At 42.5% G+C, this 26,865-nt stretch overlaps 1 protein-coding gene and 1 non-coding gene across 2 annotated transcripts in view; one reads left to right on the top strand and one right to left on the bottom strand.

The window, feature by feature from the left end:
• ROR2 (receptor tyrosine kinase like orphan receptor 2) overlaps positions 1 to 26,865 on the top strand; it is a 285,132-nt gene that overhangs the window by 203,485 nt on the left and 54,782 nt on the right. The window contains exon 2 of the mRNA XM_075549750.1: positions 3,620 to 3,697. Coding sequence (XP_075405865.1) covers positions 3,620 to 3,697 — 78 coding nt within the window. The remainder of the gene's footprint in view (positions 1 to 3,619; positions 3,698 to 26,865) is intronic.
• On the bottom strand, positions 8,307 to 8,436 carry LOC142449615 (small nucleolar RNA SNORA3/SNORA45 family). Its single transcript, XR_012784749.1, has one exon. It is a non-coding gene; the product is annotated as a small nucleolar RNA SNORA3/SNORA45 family (small nucleolar RNA).

Raw genomic sequence — 26,865 nt, forward strand, 5'->3', positions numbered from 1 at the left:
TTGCATGTGATATTAATGATAATGTTCTATAATTTGTATATGCTGCTGGAACACATTTCTTTGGAATGGGTACAAATGTGGATCTCTTTCAGTCAGTTGGCCAAGTAGCTGCCTTTCAAATTTCTTGGCTTAGACAAGTGAGTGTTTTCAGTGTTTCACCAGCTTGTTGAAAACATTCCAACTGGTTTTCCACCAGTTCCAAGAGAGTCTTGTTTTTTGCTTATCTTGTGAATACAACTTGGACTTCTTCCTTCAGTACCATTAGTTCTTGCTCTTATGCTACCACTTGAAATGGTTGAATGTTGATTAGTTCTTATGTTATGCCACCTTTTATGGAATGCCTTCTATCTTCAATCTACTTACATTCTGTTGAGAAGGTTTCTAGTTGTTAATTGTTGTTAAGGTCATCCCTGACTCACTACACCCCATGCACAAAAGAGAAGACTATGTGATTCATAGTTTTCATTACTATTTGGGGAGTAGATTGTCAAGCTTCCCTCCTTGTCCAAATTAGTTTGGTAGTACTGCTAAAACCTGTTCAGCATCACAACAACACACAAGCCAGTGGCGGCTGCACTTGAAGTGCAGTGGGTCTCTCGCCTACTTGATAGATGGGCACCTGCATGTAGGGATTTGTATTACTAATTTCCAGGAAGGGGAGAATTCTTCCATGGAACCAACATATGCAATTACTAGTTCAAAGAAAAAGGAGATGATAGCCATAGGAGGAAGATTGACACTTTGTGGGGTGGTGGTGGCATTTTTAAAGAATAAAGACTTGTTTTCCCCGCAAGAGAATGTTATGAAAATGACATACACAGAGCTTGGCTTCTGTTGGGGGTTTGAGTTTGGACTAGAAGTGATAAGGAAAACAGAGCCTCTGTAAATAGAGGAAGAATGAAAACCAAAGGATTCGTTCAGACACAAGTCACCCCTGTGGTCAGAAAGGAGCTGATACTAAACTCCAAGGTGCTACAGGCAGTTAGGGTTTCAGGAGTCAGTGAAACAGAGCGGATTCACTTAGAGACATCACTGCTGTTAAAGTACACCAGTTAGTATTTGTGTAGCCAAACAACTAGTTAATCTTATGTGCCTGGTGCTATCTGGAAACCATTTGTAAGTCACTTTTAGAACTCACCTTTTCCAAGAAGACCTTAATAGGCATCCCAATTGTTCACAGGTGTTTTGTTCATTAATTCTTGTCTCCCAATCCCTACTGGTAGAAAGACCTCATATTGGATTATAGACTACCCTGGACGTCGGGATGTGGTGATAACATTCCTCCCTCATTTCACAAATTGTAACCTCCTTTGACAAGTGGGAGCCAGTCAAGGCTAAGATCATAACTAAAAGTAGGAAAGCAGAAGTAAGAGGGAAAAGGAGTAGGCGGGGATGAGGCAGGAGTTGAGTAAGGACCTCAAAACAGTTATGTAGGTTGTCAGTCACACATGTTCATCCTTCCCGGGGATTCAAAAGCCATGAAGGGGCTGTGAGCAGATGGTTCATGTCATATTTGAAACTAAGTGTACAAATTTGACACGGGTAACTTTGTGCTTTGCCTTTGGTGTGGAGGGTGTTTGGGGATGGTTGCCCGCAGATAGGCTTTACGATTTGATGGGTGGGTGTGGTAGGCCAGGTTGACTAGAGAAACAATCCAGTGACACTCATATGTGGAAGAAAGAAGCAATTACATCTACATTTATATCAAGAAGTCCTTACTTATCAATAAGATATCCCAGCCCAGTCCAACTCAAGTCCTAAGTTTGATACTAATCCATAAGTCCCTGTGTTCGTCTGGGTAGACTAGAGAAACAAATACATGAACACACATATGTGTTCAAGAATGAGACTTATATACAAGAGCAATTGAACATTGAGAAAACATTCCAGCCCAGTCCAGAGCAAGTCCGTAAGGCCGATGTTAGCCTATATTTCTGATAGCAATCTATAAAGTCCTCTGCAGACTCATGAAACACATGCAGTGACGCCGAATGCAGAAGATCACAGGCCAGTGGGTAGAAAGTCTATGAATCCAGTGTCACTGGAAACATCTCAGCGCTGGCAGGGGTCTCTCTGTGGCTTCTCCAGCTTCCAAGGCCTAGTTGCATCCATGTGGATTGTCTTCTGCAATGTCTCCCAGGAAGTGGCAGAGAGAGAGGTGCCTTCCGCCTCCAAGGAGGAAGTGCCAGATTTCCCAGAATTCTCAGGAGAAGGCCATGCCCACAGAAGTCTCATTGGCTAATCACCAGATTGACAGCCTAGACTCCACCCCTACACTCAGTTCTTAAATTGATACCAGATTAGGTGACTGCCACAGCCCCTCTTCAGACTCACACAGCCACGTGCAATGATGCCGAATGCTGGAAGATCACAGGTCTGTGCGGGCAGAGTTGTGTGAATTAAAGGTTGGTGGAAACATGGCAAAGGCCACACCTACAAGGAGGCACCATCCTGCTGTGACTTGATTGACAGGTTGAATACCATCCCTACACTTTTACATATATCTTCAAGCTGACATGAAATTATGTAACAACCAACGAATCACATCATTCCCCTAGTTCCTGAATACTTCCTCCCTCCCACTACCATACCCAGTTCTAAATTACAAACCTGGCTAGACCAGAGAACACACAATGGTACCATTAAGAGCTCTCGGCACATGGAATTCAGGACAGATAAACTCTCAGGAACAGGAATGGTAGTAGTGATACCATGAGGGTAGGGGGATGGTCAGCGAGGGTTGGGTGAGAAAGGGAGAACCCATCACAAGATTGGATATATAGCCGCCGCCACCCCAAGGGGATGAATAACAAATGTGTGTGAAGGAAGACAATGGACAGTGTAAGTTACGAAATAAGAACAATATATAATTGATCAAGGATTCGGGAGGGTGGAGGGAGAGGGGGATAAAAGAGCGTATACCAAGGGCTCAAGTAGAAAATGTTTTCAAAATGATGATGGCAACATATGTACAAATCTGCTTGATACAGTTGATGTATGGAATGTTATAAGAGCTGTAAGAGCCCCCCAACATGGTGCTTTTTTAAAAATAGAAATTGATGTAACTACCACAGTGGGCCGCTGCATGTTGGGATTTGTGTTACTGTAAAGACTAGTTTCCAGGAAAGCATCTGTCCTTTAGATCTGTGGAATATTTCTGTTCACGTCGCTGCATCCCTGAGTCAGGTTGTGGAGAGGCGAGTGAGTTGGCAAAGAAACGCTCCACTTCAGAGTTTGTCATCTTATTATCGTGAGCTGTATTCTTGAAGGGAACCAGCTGAATGTGGCTGTCTGTCTATGTGATTTTATTTGTCTGGAAGGCAGCATTCATGAATACCTTTTGAGAAAAGTCCATCCTGTTCTTATGTTTAAAGTTCAGTGCTTCCCAGGTCTGTTTTACTAGCTTGCACTGCAAAGCATTCACAAAGAATTTCTCGTTGCTGTATCAAATATGATACCATAAAGGCCTTTGCAAAGTTCCCGTAATGCCTTATACCTCACAGTATTCTTTAAACACCTGGCAGTTTTGTTAGAATACTACTGTGTCTATCTATGAAGGAAATGAAAGACCAGTAAAGTGAAACATATTTAACATATGGAATCTTTCCCTTTTGTCTAGGGGAAGTGGAGGCTTCTGGTCCAAATGACCCACTGGGACAGCTCGATGGACACAGCAGCCCTCTTCCAACCATGAAAGGTAAACTGTCAATACAAGATCGCTTTAAGTGGTATTATTTTAGACTTCGTTCCAGAATGTTGTATGGAGACATTAACAGTGGATTAACCTCCGTGGTGTAATGGTTAAGTGGCTGTTTGCTAATATGAAAAAGTTGGCAGTTACAACTCACCCATTGGCTCCATGAGGAAAACAAAGACCCAGTGATCGACTCCCTTAAAATATACTCCCCGGGAGACCCTGTGGGGCAGTTCGTTCCTCCTGTCAGATTGCTATGAACTGAGATGATCCTCCTACAGTACTTAGTCTGTATGCTGAGCGAATAACCAGAGAAGCTGGAGTATATAAGGAAGAATGCAGCATCATGCCTGCAGAACGGCTCATTACCGTCTGATGTGCGGATGACCCAGCTTGACTTGCTGAAAGAAGGACTTGAGGCACTTACTAATGAAAATAAAAAGCAGTAGCTTTCACTGTGGTTTACAGCTCAATGTAAAGAAAACCAAAACCTTCACTATTGAACAAATAAACAGTACCATGATAGGTAGAGATAAGATTAAAGTTGTTCATACCAGCATGAAGCAGGGAACCAATGGAGAGATCTGCGGGGCCAGCCCCAATCCCAACTAGGGGGACAGCCCCCCTCCCCACAGAAGAATTCACTTCAGATGACATCACTGGAGCTACAGCTCAGGGAGAGGGACATGTCTAATCAGAGCACATGGGAGCAAATGAAGGGAGAGAAAGAGAGAGTGGAACATCCTGGCCCACCAAGCCCTGAGAATGATATTCCCGCTCAGAGCAGCCAATGTACAGAGAGGACCATAGAGCTGGCCCTACTATAAGACATGACATCCCTCGCTGACCCACAGCACTACGGGAGACAACACTGGAGACACAGTGTGGGAATTGTGACTGATCTGACCCCACCACATTGAGGCAAAACAACAGAGCAGCAAGGGAAGCAGAACAACGAAGTTCCCAGGAATACCAAAAATAGACTTTGGGGCCAAAGCATGGCACCCCATCAGACTCGACTGGAAAACACTCCTAAAGGTCAACAAACAGACCTTGGACTATTTACAGACTTTTTCTTTTTGTTGTTGTTGTTGTTGTTCTGTTTCCTCTATTGCTGTGTTTTGCTCTGTCTTGTTTTTTTGTGCATATTATCTCTGCAGGTCTATCTAGATAAGATAGGTGGGATAAACAAGCTGGAGGAGAAAACAATGGGGCTCATGGCTTCCGGGCAACATGGGAGAGGGGGACGGAAGTGGGGATGGGGAAGAAAGTGGGTTGTAAACCCAGGGACAAGGGAACAACAAATGATCCAATATCGAGGAATGTGTAGTAGGCCTGGTAGGACTTGATCGAGGGCATTGTAACCAAGAGGAATTACTGAAACCCAAATGAACGCTGAACATGATAACGGGCTAAGAGAAAAGTAAAAGGAAAGAGAGGAAAGAACTAGGAGACAAAGGGTAGGGCATTTATAGAGGGTTTAATACAGGCATTTACATATGTAAATATATTTAAATATGATGAGGAAATAGATCTACGTGCATATATTTATAGGTTTACTCTTAAGGTAGCAGATGAACATTGGGCCTCCACTCAAATACAAGAACTCAATGCAAGAACTCTTTGTTCTATTAACCCGGCATTCCATGATGCTCACCTTCCGGACACGATCGCTGGAGACAAAGCAGGTGCATAAGCAAATGTGGTAAAGAAATCTGATAGTGCCCGGCTATCAAAAGATATATCATCTGGGGGTCTTAAAAGGCTTGAAGGTAAACAAGCAGTCATCTAGCTCAGAAGCAACAAAGCCCACATGGAAGAAGCACACCAACCTGTGTGATCCTGAGGTGTCAAAGGGATGAGGTATCAGGCATCAAAGACCAAACACTCATATCATTGTGAATGAGGAGGAGTGTGGAGTGGGGACTCAAAACCCATCTATAAGCAACTGGACATCCCCTTACAGAACAGTCATGGGGAGGAGACAAGCCAGTCAGGGTGCAGTGTAGCAACAATGAAACATACAACTTTCTCTAGTTCTTTAATGCTTCTTCTCTGCCACACACCCCCCCTATCATGATCCCAATTCTGCCTTACAAATGTAGCTAGACAAGAAGATGTGCACAGATACAGATAAGAGCTGGAAGCAAAGGGAGTCCAGGATAGATTATCCTCTCAGGACCAATAATGAGATTAGTGATACCAGGAAGGGGAAGGGAAGGGATAAAGGAGGAACCAATCACAATGATCTCCCTGAGGGACGGGGGTGGGGGGGGGGCGGCGTGGGGAGTTGTGAAGGGAGACCTCAGACTGTGTAATACATGAAAAAATAATAATTTATAAATTATCAAGAGCTTTGGAGGGAGGGAAGGAGGGTAGGGGAAGGAGGGGAAAAATGAGGAGCTGATACCAAGGGCTCAAGTAGAAAGAAAATGTTTTGTGAATGACGATGGCAACAAATGTGCTTGACACAGTGGACGGATGTGTGGATTGTGATAAGAGTTGTACGAACCCCCAATAAAATGATTTTTTTTTAAAAGATTAAAGGTGTCAAGGATTTTATTCTGCCGGTATCAACAAAGCTTATGGAAGAGCCATTCAAGAAATAAAATAACATCGTGCACTGGGCATATCTGCTGTATAAGAGTTCATTAAAGAGTTGAAGAGTAAAGATGCCACTTTGTGGAGTGAGGTGATTCTTAGCCAAACAATGATATTTTTAAATCATCTCATGTGCATATCAAACCTGAACAAGAAATAAAGAAGATGGGAGAATAGGTGTATTTGAATTATGGTATTTATAAAGAATTTTGAAAGTACCATGGACAGTCAGAAGAACAAACCAATCAGTCCTGGGAAAAGTACAGCCAGAATGCTCCTGAAGAAGTGAGGTGGACATGGCTTCATCTCCTGTGCATTGGACATGCTTATCAGGAGGCACCAGTCTCTAGAAAAGGACATCATGGTTGGGAAAGTAGAAGCGAACGAGGAAGCGCCACTGTGAGATGGACTGACACAGTGGCTACAACAGTGGATTCATCAAACATAACAATAATTATGAGGCTGGGGCTGTACAACCAGTGTTTGTGACGAGTCAGACCTAACATAACAGCCCCTAACAGCAGCAGCACAAGTTGGAATGACTTGGAAACACACATGTGTGTGCACGCACGCACACACAGACTCATTTGACCTACATGAATTTAATAGGTGAGGTGGCCTGACATGATGCTGCTCCATGTTGGTAGTGTGTGAATACTTTTTATACTGATGTCAGTGTTTCTTGAAATGAAAGTAAGCCTGTTGTCAACTGGTAGGAATCCCACTTGTAGGAGGATGATGGAAGCAATTGGGTTGATGACTATCCAACAGGGTAAGGAGACGGCTTGGGGGTTTCTCTACTGACCTGAGCAGACACCCAGGAGCTACATACTTGTCTTGCTCACTAAGAAGCCAGCTGACCAACGTCTCAGTCTACTGTCTTCGATGTCATAGTCCAGAGGTGGGCCACGGCCTTAGACAGCAGGTAGCAGGGTGTTATACAGTGTCCATGTACTTGATCGTTTCCTTGATTTCTTATTGCTGATTTATTGTTTTAGAGTGTTGTGATGTGAAGTAGATGCTTTGTAAAATTTCTGGTTTTAAACTTATTCAGGTTTGCTCTGTGGCCTAACAGATGATATCTTCTGAAGAATATTCCGCATGTGCTAGAAAATTATGTATTTTTCTTTGTAAATTATGTATTTCTGGTTTGGGGTGGAGTGTTCTATGTCTATGAGGTCAAGTTGGTTAGTTTTGTTTAGTTCTTCAGCATCTTTATTGAGTTTCTTTCAGTCCTTCATCAAAAGTGTTATTTTAAAATATCCTACTGTTATTTCAAAATATCCTACTGTTATTTTGGACTTGTATATATCTGCTAAAGTTTATGTATTTTGCTGTTCTTTCATTGGCTACATAAACATATATTATGGCTGTGTCCTCTTGTTTAGGTGATACTTTAAATATTTTATAATATCTTTCTCTTTTGCTTCTTTTTTAAAGTTCTTTTCATCAGAAATTAATACAGCCACTCCTGTGTTTGTTGGTTGCTATTAGCTTGATATATTTTTCCAACCTTTGGTGTGCATTCTATTGTTACTTTTGTGTCTAAGGTATGATTACTGTACATAGTATACAATACTGTGTGGGTTGTTTTCTTCCCGTTCTGCTTCTCTGTCTCTGGACTGAAGGATCTAATCCACATGCAGGGGAGCTTCAGAAGGTGTGGACATGTTTTGCCATTTTGCTATGTTTGTGTGATGCTGCTGGTTTCTTCCACAGAAACTTGTGTTGAGTTCATTTTGCTTCTTAGTTTTCTTCTCTCTTTCTTCATTGCTATTATTTTATTGTTTGCTGAATCATTATGGTTTTCCTCTTCCTAATTTTGATGAGAACACTTATCAATTTTCTTTGAGGTTATTGTTTAATTTAAAATAAAATTTGTACTATGTTTTAATCATCTCTTCTATCTTTTTTTTTTTTTTTGGACTTGTGTCACACCAGGTTCCAATACTGACAGGTACAAAGCAAGATGCCCACCATTCCCACCTCCCAGGAGCCTGGTGCTGGCAGAGCATGTTTCTGACCTGGGCACTAGTGGAGGCACTGTTTGCCCCACCAGTGAATCAAGGCCAGCAGGTCCTCTCCGAGGACTCTAGCACACCAAGACAAGAGTTGTGTCAGGATGTGACTCTAGTCTCGGACATCTCTTCTATCTTAAAATCACATTAATTACCTCTACATTGGGAATTTCTTTTTTTTTAAAAATGTTTTATTAGGAGCTCATACAACTCTTATCACAATTCATACATACATCAAATGTGTAAAGCACATCTGTGTACATTCATTGCCCTCATCATTTTCAAAGCATTTGCTTTCCACTTAAGCCCTTTGCATCAGGTCCTCTCCCCCCCCACTCCCCCTCCCTTATGAGCCCTTGGTAATTTATAAATTATTATTTTGTTATATCTTTCCCTGTCCGACATCTCCCTTTTCTGTTGCCCGTCCCCCAGGGAAGAGGTCACATGGAGATTCTTGTAATTGGTACCCTATTTCCGACCCCCTCTCCCTCTCCCCTCCCAGTATCGCCACTCACACCCCTGTTCCTTAAGGTATCATCTGCCCTGGATTCTCTGTGCCTCCAGCTCCTATCTGCACCAGTGTACATCCTCTGCTCTATCCAGACTTGCAAGGTAGAATTCAGATCATAGTAGTGGGGGTGGGGTAGGGGTGGAGGTGGGGGTGGGGGGCGGAAGAAGTATTTAGGAATTAGAGGAAAGCTGTATTCTTAATCGGTGCTGCATCGCACCCTGACTGACTCATCTCCTCCCCTAGACCCCTCTTCAAGGGGATCTCCAGTGGCCAACAAATGGGCTTTAGGTCTCCACTCTGCACTCCCCCCTCATTCACTATGGTAAGATTTTTTTGTTCTGATGATGCCTTATACCTGATCCCTTTGACACCTCGTGATCACACAGGCTGGTGTGATTCTTCCTTGTGGGCTTTGTTGCTTCTGACCTAGATGGCCGCTTATTTACCTTCAAGCCTTTAAGAACCCAGACGCTATACCTTTTGATAGCGGGGCACTATCAGCTTTCTTTGCCACATTTGCTTATGCACTTGTTTGTCCTCAGCGATTGTATCATGGAGATGTATATCCAATGATATGATTTTTTGTTCTTTGATGCCTGATAACTGATCCCTTCAGAACCACGTGATGACACAGGCTGGTGTGTTCTTCCAGGTAGACTTTATTGCTTCTGAGCTAGATGGCCGCTTATTTATCTTCAAGCCTTTAAGGCCCCAGATGCTATATCTTTTGATAGCCAGGCACCATCAGCTTTCTTTACCACATTTGCTTGTTCACCCGCTTTGTCTTCAGCGGTTGTGTTGGGAGGGTGAGCATCATAGAATGCCAATTTAATAGAAGAAAGTATTCTTGCATTGAGGGAGTGCTTGAGTAGAGGTCCAATGTCCTTCCACCACCTTAATACTAAACCTATAAATATAGGCACATAGATCTGTTCCCCCATCCTCATAAATATATTTGCATATGTACATGTCTTTGTCTAGACCTCTGTAAATGTCCTTTGCCTCCCAGCTCTTTCCTCTATTTCCCTTGACTTTCCTCCTGTCCCACTGTCATGCTCCGTCCCCACCTGGGTTTCAGCAATACCTCTTTGTTACATTACTCTTGATCATGCCCTACCAGGCCTGCCATACTCACCTCACCACCAATTTGGATCACTTGTTGTTCCCTTGTCCCTGGATTGGTTATCACCACTTCCTTAACACCCGCCCCCCACCTCCCCCTATCCCATTTTCCCCCGGAACTGTCGGTCCTGTTGTTTTTCCTCCAGCTTGTTCATCCAGCCTATCATATTTAGACAGACCTGCGGATATAGTAACATGCACAAAAACAAGACAGGGCAAAACCAAACAACAATATATATACAACAACAACAACAAACCACTGACAAAGAACAAAACACAAGAAAGAAAAGCTTATAGTTAGTTCAAGGATTGTTTATAGGCCTTTAGGAGTGTTTTCCAGTCCAGTCTGTTGGGGCACAATGCCCTGGCCCCAAAGTCTATCTTCAGCATTCCCTAGGGACCTTGCCGCTCCATTCCCTTGCTGTTTTGCTGCACTCCCCCAGCGCTTTGCCTTGGTGTGTTGGGATCAGGTCGGGCACAATTCCCACACTGTGTCTCCGGTGCTGTCCCCTGCAGGGCCATGGGTCAGTGAGGAACATCATGTCTCATAGTGGGGCTGGCCATATGTTCCTCTCTGTGGACTGGCTGCTCTAATTGGGGTCATCATCCTCAAGGCCTGGTGGGACAGGATATGTTCCACTCCTACTCCCCCTTCATCTGCTCCCATGTGCTCTGATCAGACAGGTCCCTCTCCTGGAACTGCAGATTCAATGCTATCCTTAGAAATAAATTCTTCAGGGGGAGGAGCAGGCATCCATTTAGTATTTGGTACTGGGGCCAGCCTCCCAGACCTCTCCACTGGTTCCCAACTCCACGCTGGAATGTTGCATTCACAACTTGGGGCACTGGGTTGAAGTCTGGTCCCTCTTCCCCTGTGGAGATATAAACAATACCCTCCCCTTGGGTGGGTTAACGCCCCATGCCCCCACCACCCTTTTCTTCCTTATTTTCATCCTTTTATTTTCCCCTTTCCCCACCTCCTTCCCAGTTGTCTAGCATGTGCATCCATGGATTTGATCCGGTCCTGGCTATACTACACGGTCCTCACCCCAAGAATGTTTGTATACAGTAGCTTTTTCCCTATGCCCCTTTTGCATTTTTTAAAATGATTACCTCAGCGGGCTCATTTTGTACTTGTCCTTTTGTGTCTGACTTACTTTGCTTCTCATGATTTCTTCCATTTCTTCCCATGCCGCTATGTGTTTCATACGTTCATCACTGCTTTTTAGTGATGCATAGTACTCCATTGTATGTGTATACCACAGGTTTTTAATCCAGTTGTCAGTTGATGGAAATTTGGGTTGCTTCCAACTCCTTGCAATTGTGAATGAACTGTGCTGCAATGAACATTGGAGCACAGATGTCTGGCCTTGGTTTGTTTCTTGCCTCTTCTGGGGATATGCCCAGTAGGGGGATTGCTGGGTCGTATGGTAACTCAATTGCCATCTGTTTTAGATAACGCCAGATCGATTTCCGTAGTGGTCCTACATACTCACAAGTCCACCCGCAGTGGATGAGAGTTCCTGTTTTCCCACAGCCCCTCCAACATTTGTTGCTTTCTGATTTTTTTGAATTGGGCTACCTTTGAGGGTGTTAGGTGGCACCTCATTGTTGTTTTAATTTACATTTTTCTCTTATGACTAAATATCGGGAACATTTTCTCATATGTTTGTTGCCATTCGGATTTCTGTCCCTGTGAAACTTCTGTTCAAGTCCTTTGCCCACCTCTCAAGTGGTCGTTAGTTTTTCTTTTTGAAGGCTAGCAGAGTATTGTAGATTTTAGTAATAGGCCTTTGTCTGATGTGTCATGGCTAAAGATGTTTTCCCAGTCTGTGGACTCTCTTATTACTCTCTTGGTGAGTTCTTTTATGTACACAGGTGTTTTATCTTCAGTATATACCATTTGTCAATTTGTGCCTCCTCTGTGTTTGTGTCCTTCCCTATTTCTGATAGCCTGTGTATTCCCTGTGCCAAAGTTCTCAAGTTGGTCCCAATTCCCTCATTGATGGCCCTAATAGTTTGGGATATAACTTCAAGGTCTGTGATCCACCTTGAGTTTATTCTTGTGCAAGGAGTGAGATAAAGGTTTTGCTTCATTTTTCTGCAAGTAAGTATCCATTTTTTCCAGCACCACTTGTTAAAGAGGGCATCTGCTTCCCATTTGATATTTTTGGGGCCCTTATCAAAGATCAGTTGTCTTTTCCATTGGTCTGAGTATCTGTCATTGTACCAGTATCATGCAGTTTTTACAACTGTGGCTGTATAGTATGTGCTAAAGTCAGGTAAAACAAGCCCTCCCACTGTGCCTTCTTCTTGAGGAGTTCTATGCTAATTATGGGCTTCTTCCCTCTCCATATGAAGTTGGTAATCAGTTTTTCCATTTCTTTGAAGAAAGATGAGGGTAATTGTATCTGGATTGCATTAAACTTATATAGTGCCTTTGGGAGAACTGACATCTTAACTATATTGAGTCTTCCAATCCATCAGCATGGGATATTCTTCCATTTGTTGAGGTCGCTCTTGGTTTCTTGTAATAGTGTTCTATAGTTTTCCCCGTATAGATCTTTTGTTTTTTTAATCAGGTAAATCCCTAGATATTTCTATTTGTATTTGGCTATTGTGAAGGATACCGCCTTTTTTATCTTCTTCTGTGGTCTTATTCGATATGTACAACAGTCCAATGGACTTCTGTTTGTTGATCTTGCCACTCTGCCAAACTCCTCTATTGCTTCCAGTACTCCCCTTGTGGAACTTTTGGGATTTTCCATATATAAAATCATATCATCTTCAATTAACGATAGTTTCACCTCTTCCATCCCCAGACAAATACCTTTGATCTCTCTTCTTTGCCTTATGCTGTTAGCTAAAACCTACAGCATTATATTAAATAAGAGTGGGGACAAGGGTCATCCTTGTCTGGTCCCCTTTTTCAGTGGGATTGTGTTAGTCTTTTCTCCATTGACTACCACGTTGGCTGTGGGTTTTTCATATATAGCTTGTATTGTCTTGAGGACCTTACCTTCCATTTGTATCTTCTCAAGTGTCTTAAACAGGAATTGGTGTTGGATGTTGTCAAATGCTTTTTCTGCATCTATCGATATTATTATGTGTTTCTTATAGTTTTTCATGTCAATGTGACGAATAATATTAATAGTCGTTTGTGTGTTGAACCATGCCTGCATCCCTGGTATGAATCCCACTTGGTCATGGTGAATTATTTGTTTTATATACTTTTGTATTCTGTTGGCTAGTATTTTGTCAAGGATGTTTGCATCAATGTTCATTAGGGATATCGGTCTGTAGTTCTTGATTCTTATGTGATCCTTGCCCGGTTTTGGTATCAGAGGTGTAGTAGCTTCATAAAAGGAGGTCAGGAGTTTGCCATCTTTTTCTATGTTCTGGAATAGTTTGCGTAGGGTTGGTGTTAGTTCTCTCTTAAATGCTTGGTAGAATTCTCCAGTGAAGCCATCTGGTCCAGAGGATTTTTTTGTTGGTAATCCCTTTATAATGTTTTCTATTTCTTCTATTGCTATGGATCTGTTGAGATTCTTGACCTCCACCGAGGATAGTCTAGGGAGGGATTGTTTTTCCAAGAATTTTCCATGTCTTCCAAATTGTTGAATTCATTGGAGTACAATCCTTATAGTACTGTGTAACTATCCTTTTGATTTCCTTAGCGTCTGTTGTAATGACCCCTCTTTCGTCCCTTATTCTTGCTATAGAAATTTGTTCCCTCCTTTCTTTGGTTAGTTTGCCAGTGGTCTATCGATTCTGTTTATCCTTTCAAAGAACTAAATTTTAGCAATATTAATTTTTTCCATAGTTTTCATATTTTCCCTCACCTGGATCTCAGCCCTGATTTTTATACTTTCTTTTCTTTTGCTATTAGTAGGATTGTCCTGCTGACTTTTCCCTAGTTGTTGTAAATTTTGTGCCAGCATATCAATCATGAGTATCTCTTCCTTTCTCAGTTGTGCATGTATTGCTATGAAACTTCCTCTGATTACTGCCTTTGCTGTGTCCCATAAGTTTTGGTACGTCGTGTGCTTACTTTCGTTGGTTTCTAGAAATTTCCTAATTTCATCTCTGATCTGCGCCAGTATGCACTCCTCTTGTAGTAGAGAGTTATGCATCCTCCAATTGTTTGCTCTTGTTTTCTTTGTCTTCCTTTTGTTGATTTCCATCCAGCTTTATGGCACAGTGGTCAGAGAGAGAGGGGTCTGTATTATTTCAAAGTGCTTAAATTTATGTAGATTTGCCTTATGCCCCAGCAGGTGGTCTATCTTTGAATATGTGGACTTGAAAAGAATGTGAATGTTTTCTGTATTTGGATGCAAAGCTCTGTAAATATCTATCAGATTTAATTGCCTAATTGTGGTATTTAGCTCTCTAGCCTCCTTGTTCAGTTTCTTTCCTGTGATTATCGTTCTCAGAGAGTGGTGTGGTGAAGGCACCCACTATAATTGTCGAGTCTGTGATTTCTTTCTTAATCTTTTAGGTGATTGTCATGTTCAGCCGGTCTCTCATTCGGGAAATATATGTTTACAATGCTTAGTGGTTCTTCGCCTACCATTCCCTTGAGCATAATATAGTGTCCCTCCTTATCCCTTTTTATGGTTTGCACTTTGAGGTCAATTTTATCCGAGATTAGGATTGCAACCCCTGATTTTTTTGTATTGCTGTTTGCTTGGTAGGACCTTCTCCAGTCTTAGATTCTCAGCCTATTTTTGTCTGTAGCCTTGAGATTTGTCTCCTGTAGGCAGCAGATTGATGGGTTGTGTTTTCTAAGCCTGTCTGCTAGTCTTAGTCTTTTAATGCCTGAGTTCAGGCCATTGATATTCAGGGTTATCTCCATCTGCTGACTCTGTGATGTCATCTTATGCCTTTTGTGTTGGGAGTTTTCCTACTTTCCTTTCTCATTGGTGTGTTATGCATGTGTGTGTTTGTATCATTCTTGACTTCTTTCCATCCTAAGCCAATGCTATCTTGGGGTCTGTTTTATCTTTGTTGCCCTCTGGGTGAGGTTTTTCTTGGAGGTCTCTTATTTATGCTTGGTGAGTGTGGTTCTTCTGCCCATACTGGATCGGCAAGGATCTTTTGTAGGGCTGGGTTTCTTCTAACATATTCTTTGAGTTTTTCCTTGTCTGGGAAGACTCTTACTTCTCCATCTATCTTCATCGATAATTTGACTGGGTAGAGTATTCTTGGGTTTGAGTTGTTTTCCTTCAATTTTTGGAATATGTTACTCCACTCTCTCTTCTAATTCATAGTTTCTGCTGATAGGTCTGAGCATATTCTTATGAGGGAACCCTTTTATGTAATTGCTTGGTTTTCCCTAGCTGCTCTCATGATTTTCTCCTTTTCCAGTGTTGAATAATTTAACTATTATGTGCCTTGGTGTCTTCTTCTTGGGGATCCGTCTAGCTGGTGTTCTTTCAGCTTCCTGAATGGTTGCCTGGTTTTCATTCATTAAGCTGGGGAAGTTTTCCTCCAAGAATTCTCTCACTATTGTTGCAGGTGACTTCTTTGTTGTGTCTTCCTCCGGTAAGCCATTAATTCTAATGTTATTCCACTTCCTAGCATCAGACATATCTCTTACGTGTTCTTCATCTTCTCTGATGATCTTTGTTCACGTTTGTTAAAGTCAGCTTGGCTGTCCTCCAAGTCACTGATGTGGTTCTCTGATTCCTCCAATCGATTCTCTAGGCCCATGTTTCTGCTACTGGTTTTTGTTGTCTCCTCCCTAAACTCCTGTATTTCCCTTTGGTGTATGGCCTTTATCATTTCATCCTTTTTCTGTATTGTTTCCCTCATATCCTCCATGACTCCAAGCAGCATTCTGAACATTTCTTTCTGTGACAGCTCAGTATCTGCTTCTATGCATGTCATGATGTTCAGGACATCTTCTGCCATTGCCTTTTGTTTCTCCTGTTTTCTTGTTGAGGTCGTTGGGGCTGATGGCTGTTTGCGTTGCCTTGTTTTAGAGGAACCAGGTGCCATTTTCCAGGGAGTGGAAGAGCACTGGCTCTCTCTGGGAGCTTTATAGGACTGCTTCTTTGAACTGCCTACTGCCAATTTTACTATGGGATTTACTTATTTATTTATCCTCCTGTGTCTTCCCTATCAGGGGAGTGCCCCAGAAGGCTGGTAGGTTGCCTGCTTTGGTGTTGCAGAGGTTAGACAGAGGTTCCTGGAATGTTGGAATGTTCATGAGTGTTGGCTAAGCTGCCTTATAACCCCAGGTACACAGCAAGGAATTCCCTGGTGAGAAATTGGGCAGAGTATCCCCTGGAGAGAAAGTGGAATTTCCCTAGCCTTGGGCTATCATAGCAGGGTGGAGCTCACCTAGCTGGGTGTGGTACAGGTGTAGATGCCCTAGGGCAAAGGGGGTGTTCTGGAGGTCAGCAGTGGAGTGTGAGAGAACAGCAGAGACAAAGAGGAGGAAACAATTAAAAAGTAGGGCTGTTTAGACTGTACATGAATATAGGGAAGAGAGGGAAACAAAAGCAACTATTTAGTTGAGTCCCACTGCCCACCCTTGGAGTTACAAGGGTTTAGTCCCTGGCTGAGGCAGCATGGCAAGCCGCAGCTGAGCCACAAGAAAGCCGCTGAGCAGCCCTCAAAGACCGTGGGGGGTACAGAGAGCAGAGATGTAAACAGAAGTAGCAATGTAGCTGAATCCCGATCCCTGCCCGTAGAGCTGCGAGGGTTTGGGTTTAGACCCTGCTTAGACGCGGCAGCATCAAGCTGTGGCTATGCTGTGAAAAAGCCCCTGCTCCGCCCTCCAAGGCTGTGTGGGAACAGAGAGCAGAGATGTAAACAGAAGCAGTAATGTATCTGAACCCCGATCCTTGCCGGTGACGCTGCAAGGGTCCTGTCCCTGCCCTGAAGCAGGCAGGGGGTGGGATGGGTGGGGGGATGGGGTGGTGGAAACTGTGGCTGTGTTGAGACCAAGCCCCGCTACAGGCTCCAAATGGTCGAGGCTCCGGCAGATACAGTGGCAGGGCCAAGGTCAAGCCCCAGCCGGCCTCTGCTGAGGTAAGCCAAAAGCCCCCAGTTCCTCAAAACCCAATGGGTTTGTGCCTACTTATCTTAATGATGCTCCTCCTGTGTTCCAGCAGTGTTGAATTTCCCTCTAAGCAATTCTCCTGGGCTGGATTCTGCGGAATCCCTCTGGTATCAGGAATTTCTTTAACGATGCTTTGTAATCTCCCTTTTTTTTAATGTAATCCCATTTATAAGTTGGTATTTCTGGTTCCATATTTTAAATCTTGTAAGTTTATCTTTCTTTGGATACTTCCATATCTGGATTGGTTTCTGGGTGATTTGACATGTGTGTTCATCGCAGGTTGTTGACAAATTAGTCTTGGAAACCCACATGGGCAGTTCTACTCTGTTTTATAGTCACGGTGATTCAGAATTGCTTTTGACAGTGAAGTGAGTGTTAGGTCTTCTTTTTTTCTGATGATGTCTATTGTCCCCTAGACTTCATAGTATTGTAATTGCAATTGAAGATTGTATCATTGGTGTATTTTGCTCGGGTGTTTTGTTTTGCTTTCATATATGCCAGTGAGGGGACAGTTTGTTATTGTGTTTCCTCAGTTCTCATCACCTGTCTCTTGGTGGTTATGGATAGGAATGTGCATGCAATTGGTTGCATGCTATCCGTGCAAAGTGACTGAGAGCAGGCCAGGCTGATTAGAAGGTGCCAGAGCAGGTGGTGGACATCATGCATGGGGTGAGGCTGCATGTGTGTGGATGTGACTGAGTGTTGTGGGCTCCTGTCAGAAGAGGCAAAAGATGAAGACAAACAAAGGGGGAGGGGAAAGAACAGTAACAAAAGAAATCAACCAAAAAATTGGGGGGGGGGGGAATTAAGTAAATCCAAAATCAAAGAAAAGGGGAAGAACATAAACAAGAACAGGTTTTTTTTAAGTAGAGAGAGAGAGAATTAAATGAAGAAATAATAGGGAAGGAAAATATAAATGAAATAAATACAAGAATGTTAAAGTAAAAATAGAGCAGAAGGAAACAAGAAACAGGACATAAAAATGGGCAGGTATAGAAAAGAAAGGAATGGAGAAACGTGAGGTAGGACTGGGACTTGTCGCACACACTGCTTTCCAAGGCAGCCTCAAGAGGAGAGGGCCTGGGGCAGGACAACTGATGCTGGAAGGAATTCCTGCGGCCTTGAGGGTAACTGGGTGCAGGTTCCTGGTCTACCCCTCTGCTTTCTAGAGAAGGGCAGGTGCTTCTAAACAGAGGGGTTCTGTCGGGTTTGTAGTAGCTGATTTTCTGATAGAAGATTGCTGACCTTTCTCCAGAGATAATCCTGGGGAGACAGGTACTTCTCGGTTAGCTGCCAAGAGTGTTAACTGCACCACATGGGGACTTGGCCTTGGAGCCTAGAATGTCCCTTTGTGCCTGGAAACATCTTTTTTGGTGTCCCACAGGTGCAGTGAACTCCTTTGTCACCTAAAAAAATCATTCATCTATGTGTGGTTTGCCTGGAGACAAGTTATTTTAAATCATATTTCAATGTTAGTTTATGTGATTTGGGTAGGTTTCTTTACCCCTTCAGAATGTTAAATGTAATAAATGTCATATGTAAATTGTTTCCCTAAAGCTTCCCATCCTGGCTGTCCTGGGTTCAGTCACTGTGATAATTTTCTTAAACATGTATTTTTTCAAGGGAGGGAATTTGATCGGTAGAAAGTGATGCTATCTCTCCCAGAGAGGCCATTCCTGTTTGTCGTTACCCATATTGTCTCCAGAAGGCTACAGGCTGTTCTAAGAGAACTTACTAGCCCTGCTCTATAGTAGGGTTAGTAAAATTTCATTCACATTGAGTGGAAGGGAAAGGAACAATTAGAAGGGAGTTTGGACCAGTGAAACAAAGTAGACAAACCATAATAGTGGTATAAAATCTAACTTGAAATCATTTTTTTCATCATCTATTATTTTTAATTATCTTAAGCCTCACAATCACATAATTTACAAATTTGTGCCAATTATACCTCTCCTCCCCTTTCTACGAGTTGTTAAAGCACCAGTCGTAGCAGTTTTGTGTGTTTCTGAAAAGCTGTTGGAAAGACAAATACTGAATTGCGACTTAAGCCTCAATAAAATATTTAAACACAAGATTCAATTTGCTGCTGTGTCTCATCATGCACACAACATACTCCAGGCGCCTTACCAGAGGGATGTGATGTGGAAACCGCACCCCTAGGTGAACTGATCTCTACCTCAAACACACCTGTAGCCCAAAAACTTAAGGCCAAAGCGACATGGTATGTGGAGAACCAGACTTCCATTTACTTACTACTTCAGTGTTCTACTTGCTTTATTAAGTATTATTCTGACTGACCTGGGTCTGACATTGTCATCAGATATTATTGTTTCTCCTGACCGCCAGCTCCCATTGTTTGTGTAAATAATGTCCGATCACATAAGAATTTAATCTTTACAAGTCAATAATCCATGTATTTCATTTTGTAGCTAGTCTATACGTGCTTAATCTTTTCTCAATTGTGTTTTAAATACATTACCATGGGCTAAATCGATGACACTATAAACAGGAGGACCTTAGGCTTCAGGGAGATGATTGATAAGGTTCTCTACCATAAAATAACAAGAAGGTATACAGAGTTAGCCAGAGACATATAATATAAAACAAAGTTATAGGAATGGATTTTGAATTTGCATTGAATCCTAGTTCCAGTCTGATAAATGATAAATTATTATTTTGATCTCCCTTTTGATACACTTTTGAGTGTTCTCTGATTTTTAATAGTTTCTGTTTTCTTTCAAACTAAGATTTATCTCTGTTGTATCTTGTTATTGTTGGTCGCCTTCTTGATGCTCTGCTATGTATTTTTATGTATTCGGGGGTATTTTATTACCTGGTTTTTAAATCCACAAGTGATTTAATGTTAAAAGTTATTCGCTTCAGTGCTGTGAAGAGTTCCAATCAGAGTTTGGAAGCTTGCCTTAGAACCCTCCAGAGCATAGAAACCCTGATTGCGTAAGTTAATCCTTTAGGCGTGCACACACAATAGCGTGTGTATTTGCTTACCAAGCATAATGCAAAGAGAAAGCAAAAAGCCAAAAAACAAATGGCTGTATGTAGAACACACAGTAAGTGGCCTGGCTTCTTTTTCTTTATGGCCGTATATAGTACACAAAGTAAGTGGCCTGGCTTGCAAACTGGGATTGGTTGATGTTAGCACAGCCAGTGGGGACCAGCTACAGGGGCTCTTACATTTTAAGCTAATTAAAATTAAATAAGAATTAAATTTAAAAATTATATAAGAATTCATTTCCTCTGCCACACTGGCTGTAAGCTTTGCTGACAGGGAACAGACCTGGATTTAAATAGCACCCCTCTCATCTACCTGGGACCATAGGTCTGGACATGATCTTGCCCTGTCCTGTCCAACTCGCTGTTTTGTGTGAATTTATAGCAGCCCAGCTCTAGTCTGGATAAAGATTATGTACCTTAGCAAGCATTCTGAAGGCAATACCTAATGATGATGCCATTTGTTAGCATTGCAATTCTGGTCATTGGTTCAGCTGCTTCAACCAATTATGATCACTGATTTAACTATTAGGACTTTCACATCCTCTAGAAGGGCATAATTCAGAGTAAGCCTCTACCAGTGTCTCTGGGGGGTGGATGGGCTCCTTATGCTCTGGTTCTGTGGTGTGGTTGCATGTCCTTCAGGCTATGGCCCTGACACAAAAGGCTTACTCACATACCTTGCCACCATACCGCTTTGAAGGAATCTTGCAGTCAATGCCACATTCATTATTTCATGTCCTTTCATTGAAAGACATCTAGTAAATTTAGCTATTATTACCGTATATGTATATACACTAATAAATCCAGCTATTATTTTAGCTGAATTTACTACATTAGCTATTTCTCAAATCCAGTTACTATTGGTGATACCCACACATTTGTAAAACCAAACACTGGCAAAACTTGCTCGCAAAACAATCCGGCAGTGATAGCATACCTTGGGCAAAATGAAATTAAGAACTAGTTACAAGTTGTAACATGTACTTTTGTTCAGTTGTGTAGTGCCAGTATTTCTCTCTCAATAGCACTTAATATACCAACCTCAGAGTATATGGAGAAATATACCAACCTCAGAGTAGACAGAGAAAATGAACACAGAGACCTTTGCAATTTACAGATGAAAAGACCTTGAACTTCCACATACCAAGGTAGCATGATTTTCAGAATTGTGCTCTGGTAATAACTGGGTAAGTGGATATTTAATAAAAGCTTTGTTTCTTATCTATCTGTCTGTTTTACCTATCCTTCTTTCCCCTCTCTCTCCCTCTCTCTGACTCTGCCAATTTCTGTACCCACAGTAATGTTCAATTTGTAAAAAGCCCCAAACCAGACTGACTTACCTTCGAGTCAATGCCAATTCCCTGTGACCTGATAGCACAGGGTAGAACTGCCCCGCGGTGAGTTTCTGAGAATGTCTCTTTATGGGAGGAGAAAGCCCAGTCTTTTGCCCCCGGGACAGTTGGTGGTTTTGAATTGCTGCCACCATGAGGGCACCATGGAATTAGTTGTGGAACTGTTCCAGAGCAGGGTTTCCCAAAGTGGGTGATACTGCCCCCTGGTGGGTACTGGAACATCTAGGAGGGCTGCAAAAGCAAATGCCTACACTTTATCCTGCCTTATGGGCTATAGTAAAAACGTTTGTTAATTGCCAAGGGGATGCTGAGTAATATTTTTTTAAAGGAGAGAGTAGGCCAAATAAGTTTGATAACCTATGTTCTAGAGCAGTGGTTCTCAACCTTCCCAATGCTGTGACCCTTTAACACAGTTGCTCATGTGTGGTGACCCCCCCCCCCAACCATAAAATTATTTTCGTTGATACTTTATAACTGTAACTTTGCTATTGTTATGAATCATGAAAGGTTGTTCGACCCCCCAAAAGGGTCACAACCCACAGGTTGAGAGCTGCTGTTCTAGCAAGCCTGTAGTCACAATTCAGGGCAATTGATCGATACATAAATTTGTTTTATGTATCCTCCTATTTAAAAACAACACATTTAATATAATACTGATTCATTAAGATTGAATTCATATAGTCAACGTTTGGGCAAAGTTTATCTCATATAGATATTATCCATAAAGCATATCACTGCCTTCCTACACATGGGAACACTATACCACTGAGCTTAAGGTCCACATTAAACATCAGAATCACCCATCAAAATCACAAAATGCATAAAAGTGATATTAAATAGACCACAAAAGGGATACTTCTCTACAATAGTAAAAATTGAAACAAGGATACCTTGTGTTGCCTTGTTTAATCTCAGCATGTCAGGCAACTCAAAACTTGTGTCATTCTATACATGTATACAAATGATCCTTGAAGGAGTGCTGTGGATAGTGAACTTGAGGTTGGAATTATGTTTTAGTGAATAGGCAAAATTGCATTTATGTGATCCATGAATAAAGAAGATTGATTTTGCATTAACATGTGTGCATTCTTTTCTTTTTCTTTAAAGTTGCAAAAGCTTACATTTGGCCTCGTTACATAAGCTTACATTTGCTCTTTTGTTCTAAGAGCATGTTTTAAATGCATATGTAATACATCTCCTGTTTTGTCAGATCAGTGCTTTGGAATGTTTATGGGAAATGGATTACTTGGAGAAAGCCAGCGTGATGGTATTGGCTTTGCCTGTCTAGCTCCACCCCTAGGTTCTGGGTGGTTCACGTGGTCATAGCCTGTGTTCAAAAGAAGATCTGCTCATCATCAACTGTGAAATCTGAAGGGGGAGTCTTCACCTTTCCCTTTGAGGAGATGCTGTAATTATAAGTGATCTTAACTAGACTCTAAATGACAGGGTAGTAGAGCCGAGGACTCCTTTGCAGACTGTCACCCTGCTCCTTCTGATGCATTCTGCTGTGATGCGGACATAAATTTCCCTGGGGGCGAGGGGCAGAGTGGGGGAGATGGCATCAGCAGAGTCTGCTGGGTTGACATGGAAACAGATGAGTGTTGTTCTCTGTTTACTGTCTCTTTCCAGATTCATGCAGTCCATCTGGGTTGATTAGCAAAACTGTTGGGTACATTTTTCTTGGTGTGTGTGTGTGTGTGTGTGTGTGTGTGTGTGTGTGTGTGTGTGTGTGTTGAGGTTTAATATAGAATGAAGGTCGCTGAGGTGAAAAATGCAAATAGCATTTAAGCATTTATGTTAAGTGTTTGATTAAATTGTGGTCTCTCAGCAGTCAGGCTGCCTCTGCTCTTCCTGGCTAATTGCCCTTTGGCCAGTCATTTAGTCTCTCTGAGCTCCAGATTCATAATCTGCCACATGAGTTTAATTAATATTAATCTTATTTTTATGGGTTTCTTCTGAGGAAGAAATGAGATGATGGCTGTATTCCATAAATTCCTGGCTCCAGGAGGCAGTAGCATTGTTTTTGTTTGTTTGGGTTTTTTTAAAATCATTTTATTGGGGGTTCATACAACTCTTATCACAATCTATACATACATCAATTGTATAAAGCACATTTGTACATTCGTTACCGTCATCATTCTCGAAACATTTGCCCTCCACCTAAGCCCCTGGCATCAGCTCCTCATTTTTCCCCTGTCTCCCTGCTCCTCCCTCCTCATGAATTCTTGATAATTTATAAATTATTATTTTGTCATATCTTACACTGTCCGGTGTCTCCCTTCACCCACTTTTCTGTTGTCTGTGCCCCAAGGAGGAGGTTATATGTAGATCCCTGTAATCAGTTCCCCCTTTCTAACCCACCCCCTCTCAACCTTCCCAGTACAGCCACTGTCACCACTGGCCCTGAAGGGATCATCCACCCTGGATTCCCTGTGTTTCCAGTTACTATCTGTACCAGTGTACATCCTCTGGTCTAGCCAGATTTTTAGGGTAGAATTGGGATCAGGATGCATTTAAGAAGTAGAGGGAAGTTGTATGTTTCATCGGTGCTACCCTGCAACCTGAGTGGTTCCTCTCCTCCCCGTGACCCTTCAGTAAGGGGGTGTCCAGTTGCCTAAAGATGGGCGTTGGGTCTCTACTCTGCACTGACCCTCATTTACAATGATATGATTTTTTTGTTCTTTGATGCCTGATACCTGGTCCCTTCTACACCTCATGGTCACCCAGGCTGGTGTGCTACTACCATGTGGACTTTGATACTTCTGAACTAGATGACCGCTTGTGTATCTACAAGCCTTTAAGATCCCAGATGCTATATCTTTTGATAGCCAGGCACCATCAGCTTTCTTCATCACATTTGCTTATGCACCCATTTGCCTTCAGCGATTGTATCAGGAAGATGAGCACACAATGATATGATTTTCTGTTCTTTGATGCCTGATACCTCATCCCTTTGACACCTTGTGATCACAGAGGCTGGTGTGCTTCTTCCATGTGGGCTTTGTTGTTTCTGAGCTAGATGGCCGCTTGTTTGCCTTCACACCTCTAAGACCCCAGACACTGTATCTTTTGATAGCCAGAAACCATCAGCTTTCTTCACCACATTTGCTTATGCCCCCATTTGCCTTCAGCGATTGTATCGGGGAGGTGAGCACACAATGATATGATTTTTTTGTTCTTTGATGCCTGATAACTAATCGAGGCAGTAGCATTGTGTTGTCAAGTTTTTGTCTCTTGAATCAGGGGTATCCCATATGGGTAGGATGTGTTTCAAATACCTTGGACAGTGTGTGGACATCGGAGGCCCTCAGGGCACAGTGGTCAAGTCTAGTGTAGAAGATGCAAGATAAATCATTAGAATGGACCCAAGTACTACACAACAACAAATCACTCAGGAAGACCCCCTGAGGAACGCTCATCCCAGCAGATTAATGTAATGTGCTCATACTGTTTTCATTTTGATAAAGAGTAGACACAAAGGCGGGGGCTGAAGTTACCAGACCCCCTAGAAAAGAGAGTAACGCCTTTTTTCATAGCACAGAGAGAGAACACCATGCAATGACAAGACCACCACTCATGTGCCCCTTCAGGTGGACTGTTTCTGCATACGTGCTTATTTGTCGCACGCGCACGCATGTGTGTGAATTGCCCTATGTATAGGTCTTTTTACATCATTTCTTCCCTCTAACATTGTCTTGCCAAATGTGCAAGCTCTCTTAAGTCTTCTTATCCATCTCTCAGGTTCCTATCACCCCACCTACCTTTGCACTGACTCTTACTTACCCTTTCTAATGTTATGCCTCTTCCCCTGCCGCTGTTAAGTCTTCAGCGTCCCCATTGCCCCCCCCACACCCCCAGTCCCTGTCCTCTCATAGTTTGGGAGTGTGATTTGTGCATACCACTAGACAGCTCAAGCAGGGCATCTGAGCCCAGGTGACCCCAAACTCCCTACTTTAACTAGCTCATTTATGGGCCTGTAAACATTGTCCCCTGAAGGAACAGCTTTATGTCCTCGTGGCATGCTGAGGAGCTTTTATTCACCTGCCTGGCCAGGAAACTTGTCTGTTTTATTTGCAGCCAATCAAACACCTGTGACCTAGTGACCCCTGATGCCTAGGGCTTTATCTCCTCACCAGGCCAGCCAGTCATTGTGCCCTGATAAGTAAGCAGATTCTCAAACACCTATTTGACCAAGTTGACGAATATTTGGACACTCGCTTGGGGATAACAGATCATTAATCTGACTGTGTCACAGAAATGTTCCCTGGTCTGGGATTCTCTTGTTCTGCTTGCTGTGCCTTAATGCTTGGATACAGTTTCCCTTTTCAGACTTAGGGGTAAGCTGTGAGCTGGCACAAGCCAGGAGAGATAGAATCCCTTAGGGTCCCTTGGTAAAATTGGCCCATATTAGGAAAAAAGCTTTGTTGTTGTTGTTCAGTTAAAAGGGAAGACTTCTGAGAAGAGATACACTGAGTTTCTGTTTCGGGTGATGAAAGCATTTGACATCATAGCACAACACGGTGAGAACAATCAATGCCACGGAATCGTACATTCAAAAACGGGTTAAATGGAAAATCTTTACATTTATATTTTACCACAAGAAAAGAAAAGAAATTAGAAGGAAGGTGTCTGTTCTCCCTAATGGCTTGTAGAACTGACTGGGTCAATGTTAGTTGACATCTCAACCTCCCATGTTTGCTTCCTCATACGGAAGCGGTGAAGGAAGCTCTTCTGAGCTAGCAAAGAGCTTACAAAATGATTAGTACAAACCTCTTGTTTTACACATAAAGGCAGCAAAGCCAAGAGAGCTACAATGTCTGGGAGCTAAACCCCGGTGGGGGCTTCAAATCCTGAAAACTTGCTTTCCAGCTTTCATTGTTGTTTCTAGGGAATTCATGGCAGCAGAGATGATGTCCTAGACTAACTTGCAACATGCTCGTGTAAATATAATAAAAGTGCTCAGTAACATGTCAGGGGGAGTTATACACAATTACATGAACTTGTAAAAGAGATGGAGAAATCCCAGAAATAGAACAGACACAATTAGAGGTGTTTGCCCTCGGGTACTGGACCAGAAACCTCCTTGAGGAAGCTACCACTTCTGCAGCCTTGGATTTCCTGGGTTTCCAAGAAAATTTTATCCAAGATGGTTGGATTCTGAAGGTCTTGTACAGTTGTAAGTAGCAGGGACCCACCCAGAGGGAAAAGTGCTATCACCATGTGGCCTGGTACAGAGTAGATGTGTCCGTGGGTTGTAGAGCTTGCTGTTAAGTCATGAACACCAGCAGCTGCCAGTTCAGGAAAAAGACCAGCTGCAAATAAGTCTCATCCTCTAGTGCTTTGGTGCCAAGTGAGTCCTTGGAGCATACAGATGTTTTATAAACAAAGATACCGAAGTGTGAAGCTTTTGCTTTCCAAATAGCCTCCATCGAGGACGGCACACTTCTAAAGGCAGTGTGTTTCCATCTCTCTAGCCTTTCTCCAAA

This window comes from Tenrec ecaudatus, chromosome 5 (assembly GCF_050624435.1).
Source record: "Tenrec ecaudatus isolate mTenEca1 chromosome 5, mTenEca1.hap1, whole genome shotgun sequence".
Classification (NCBI taxonomy): Eukaryota; Metazoa; Chordata; class Mammalia; order Afrosoricida; family Tenrecidae; genus Tenrec; species Tenrec ecaudatus.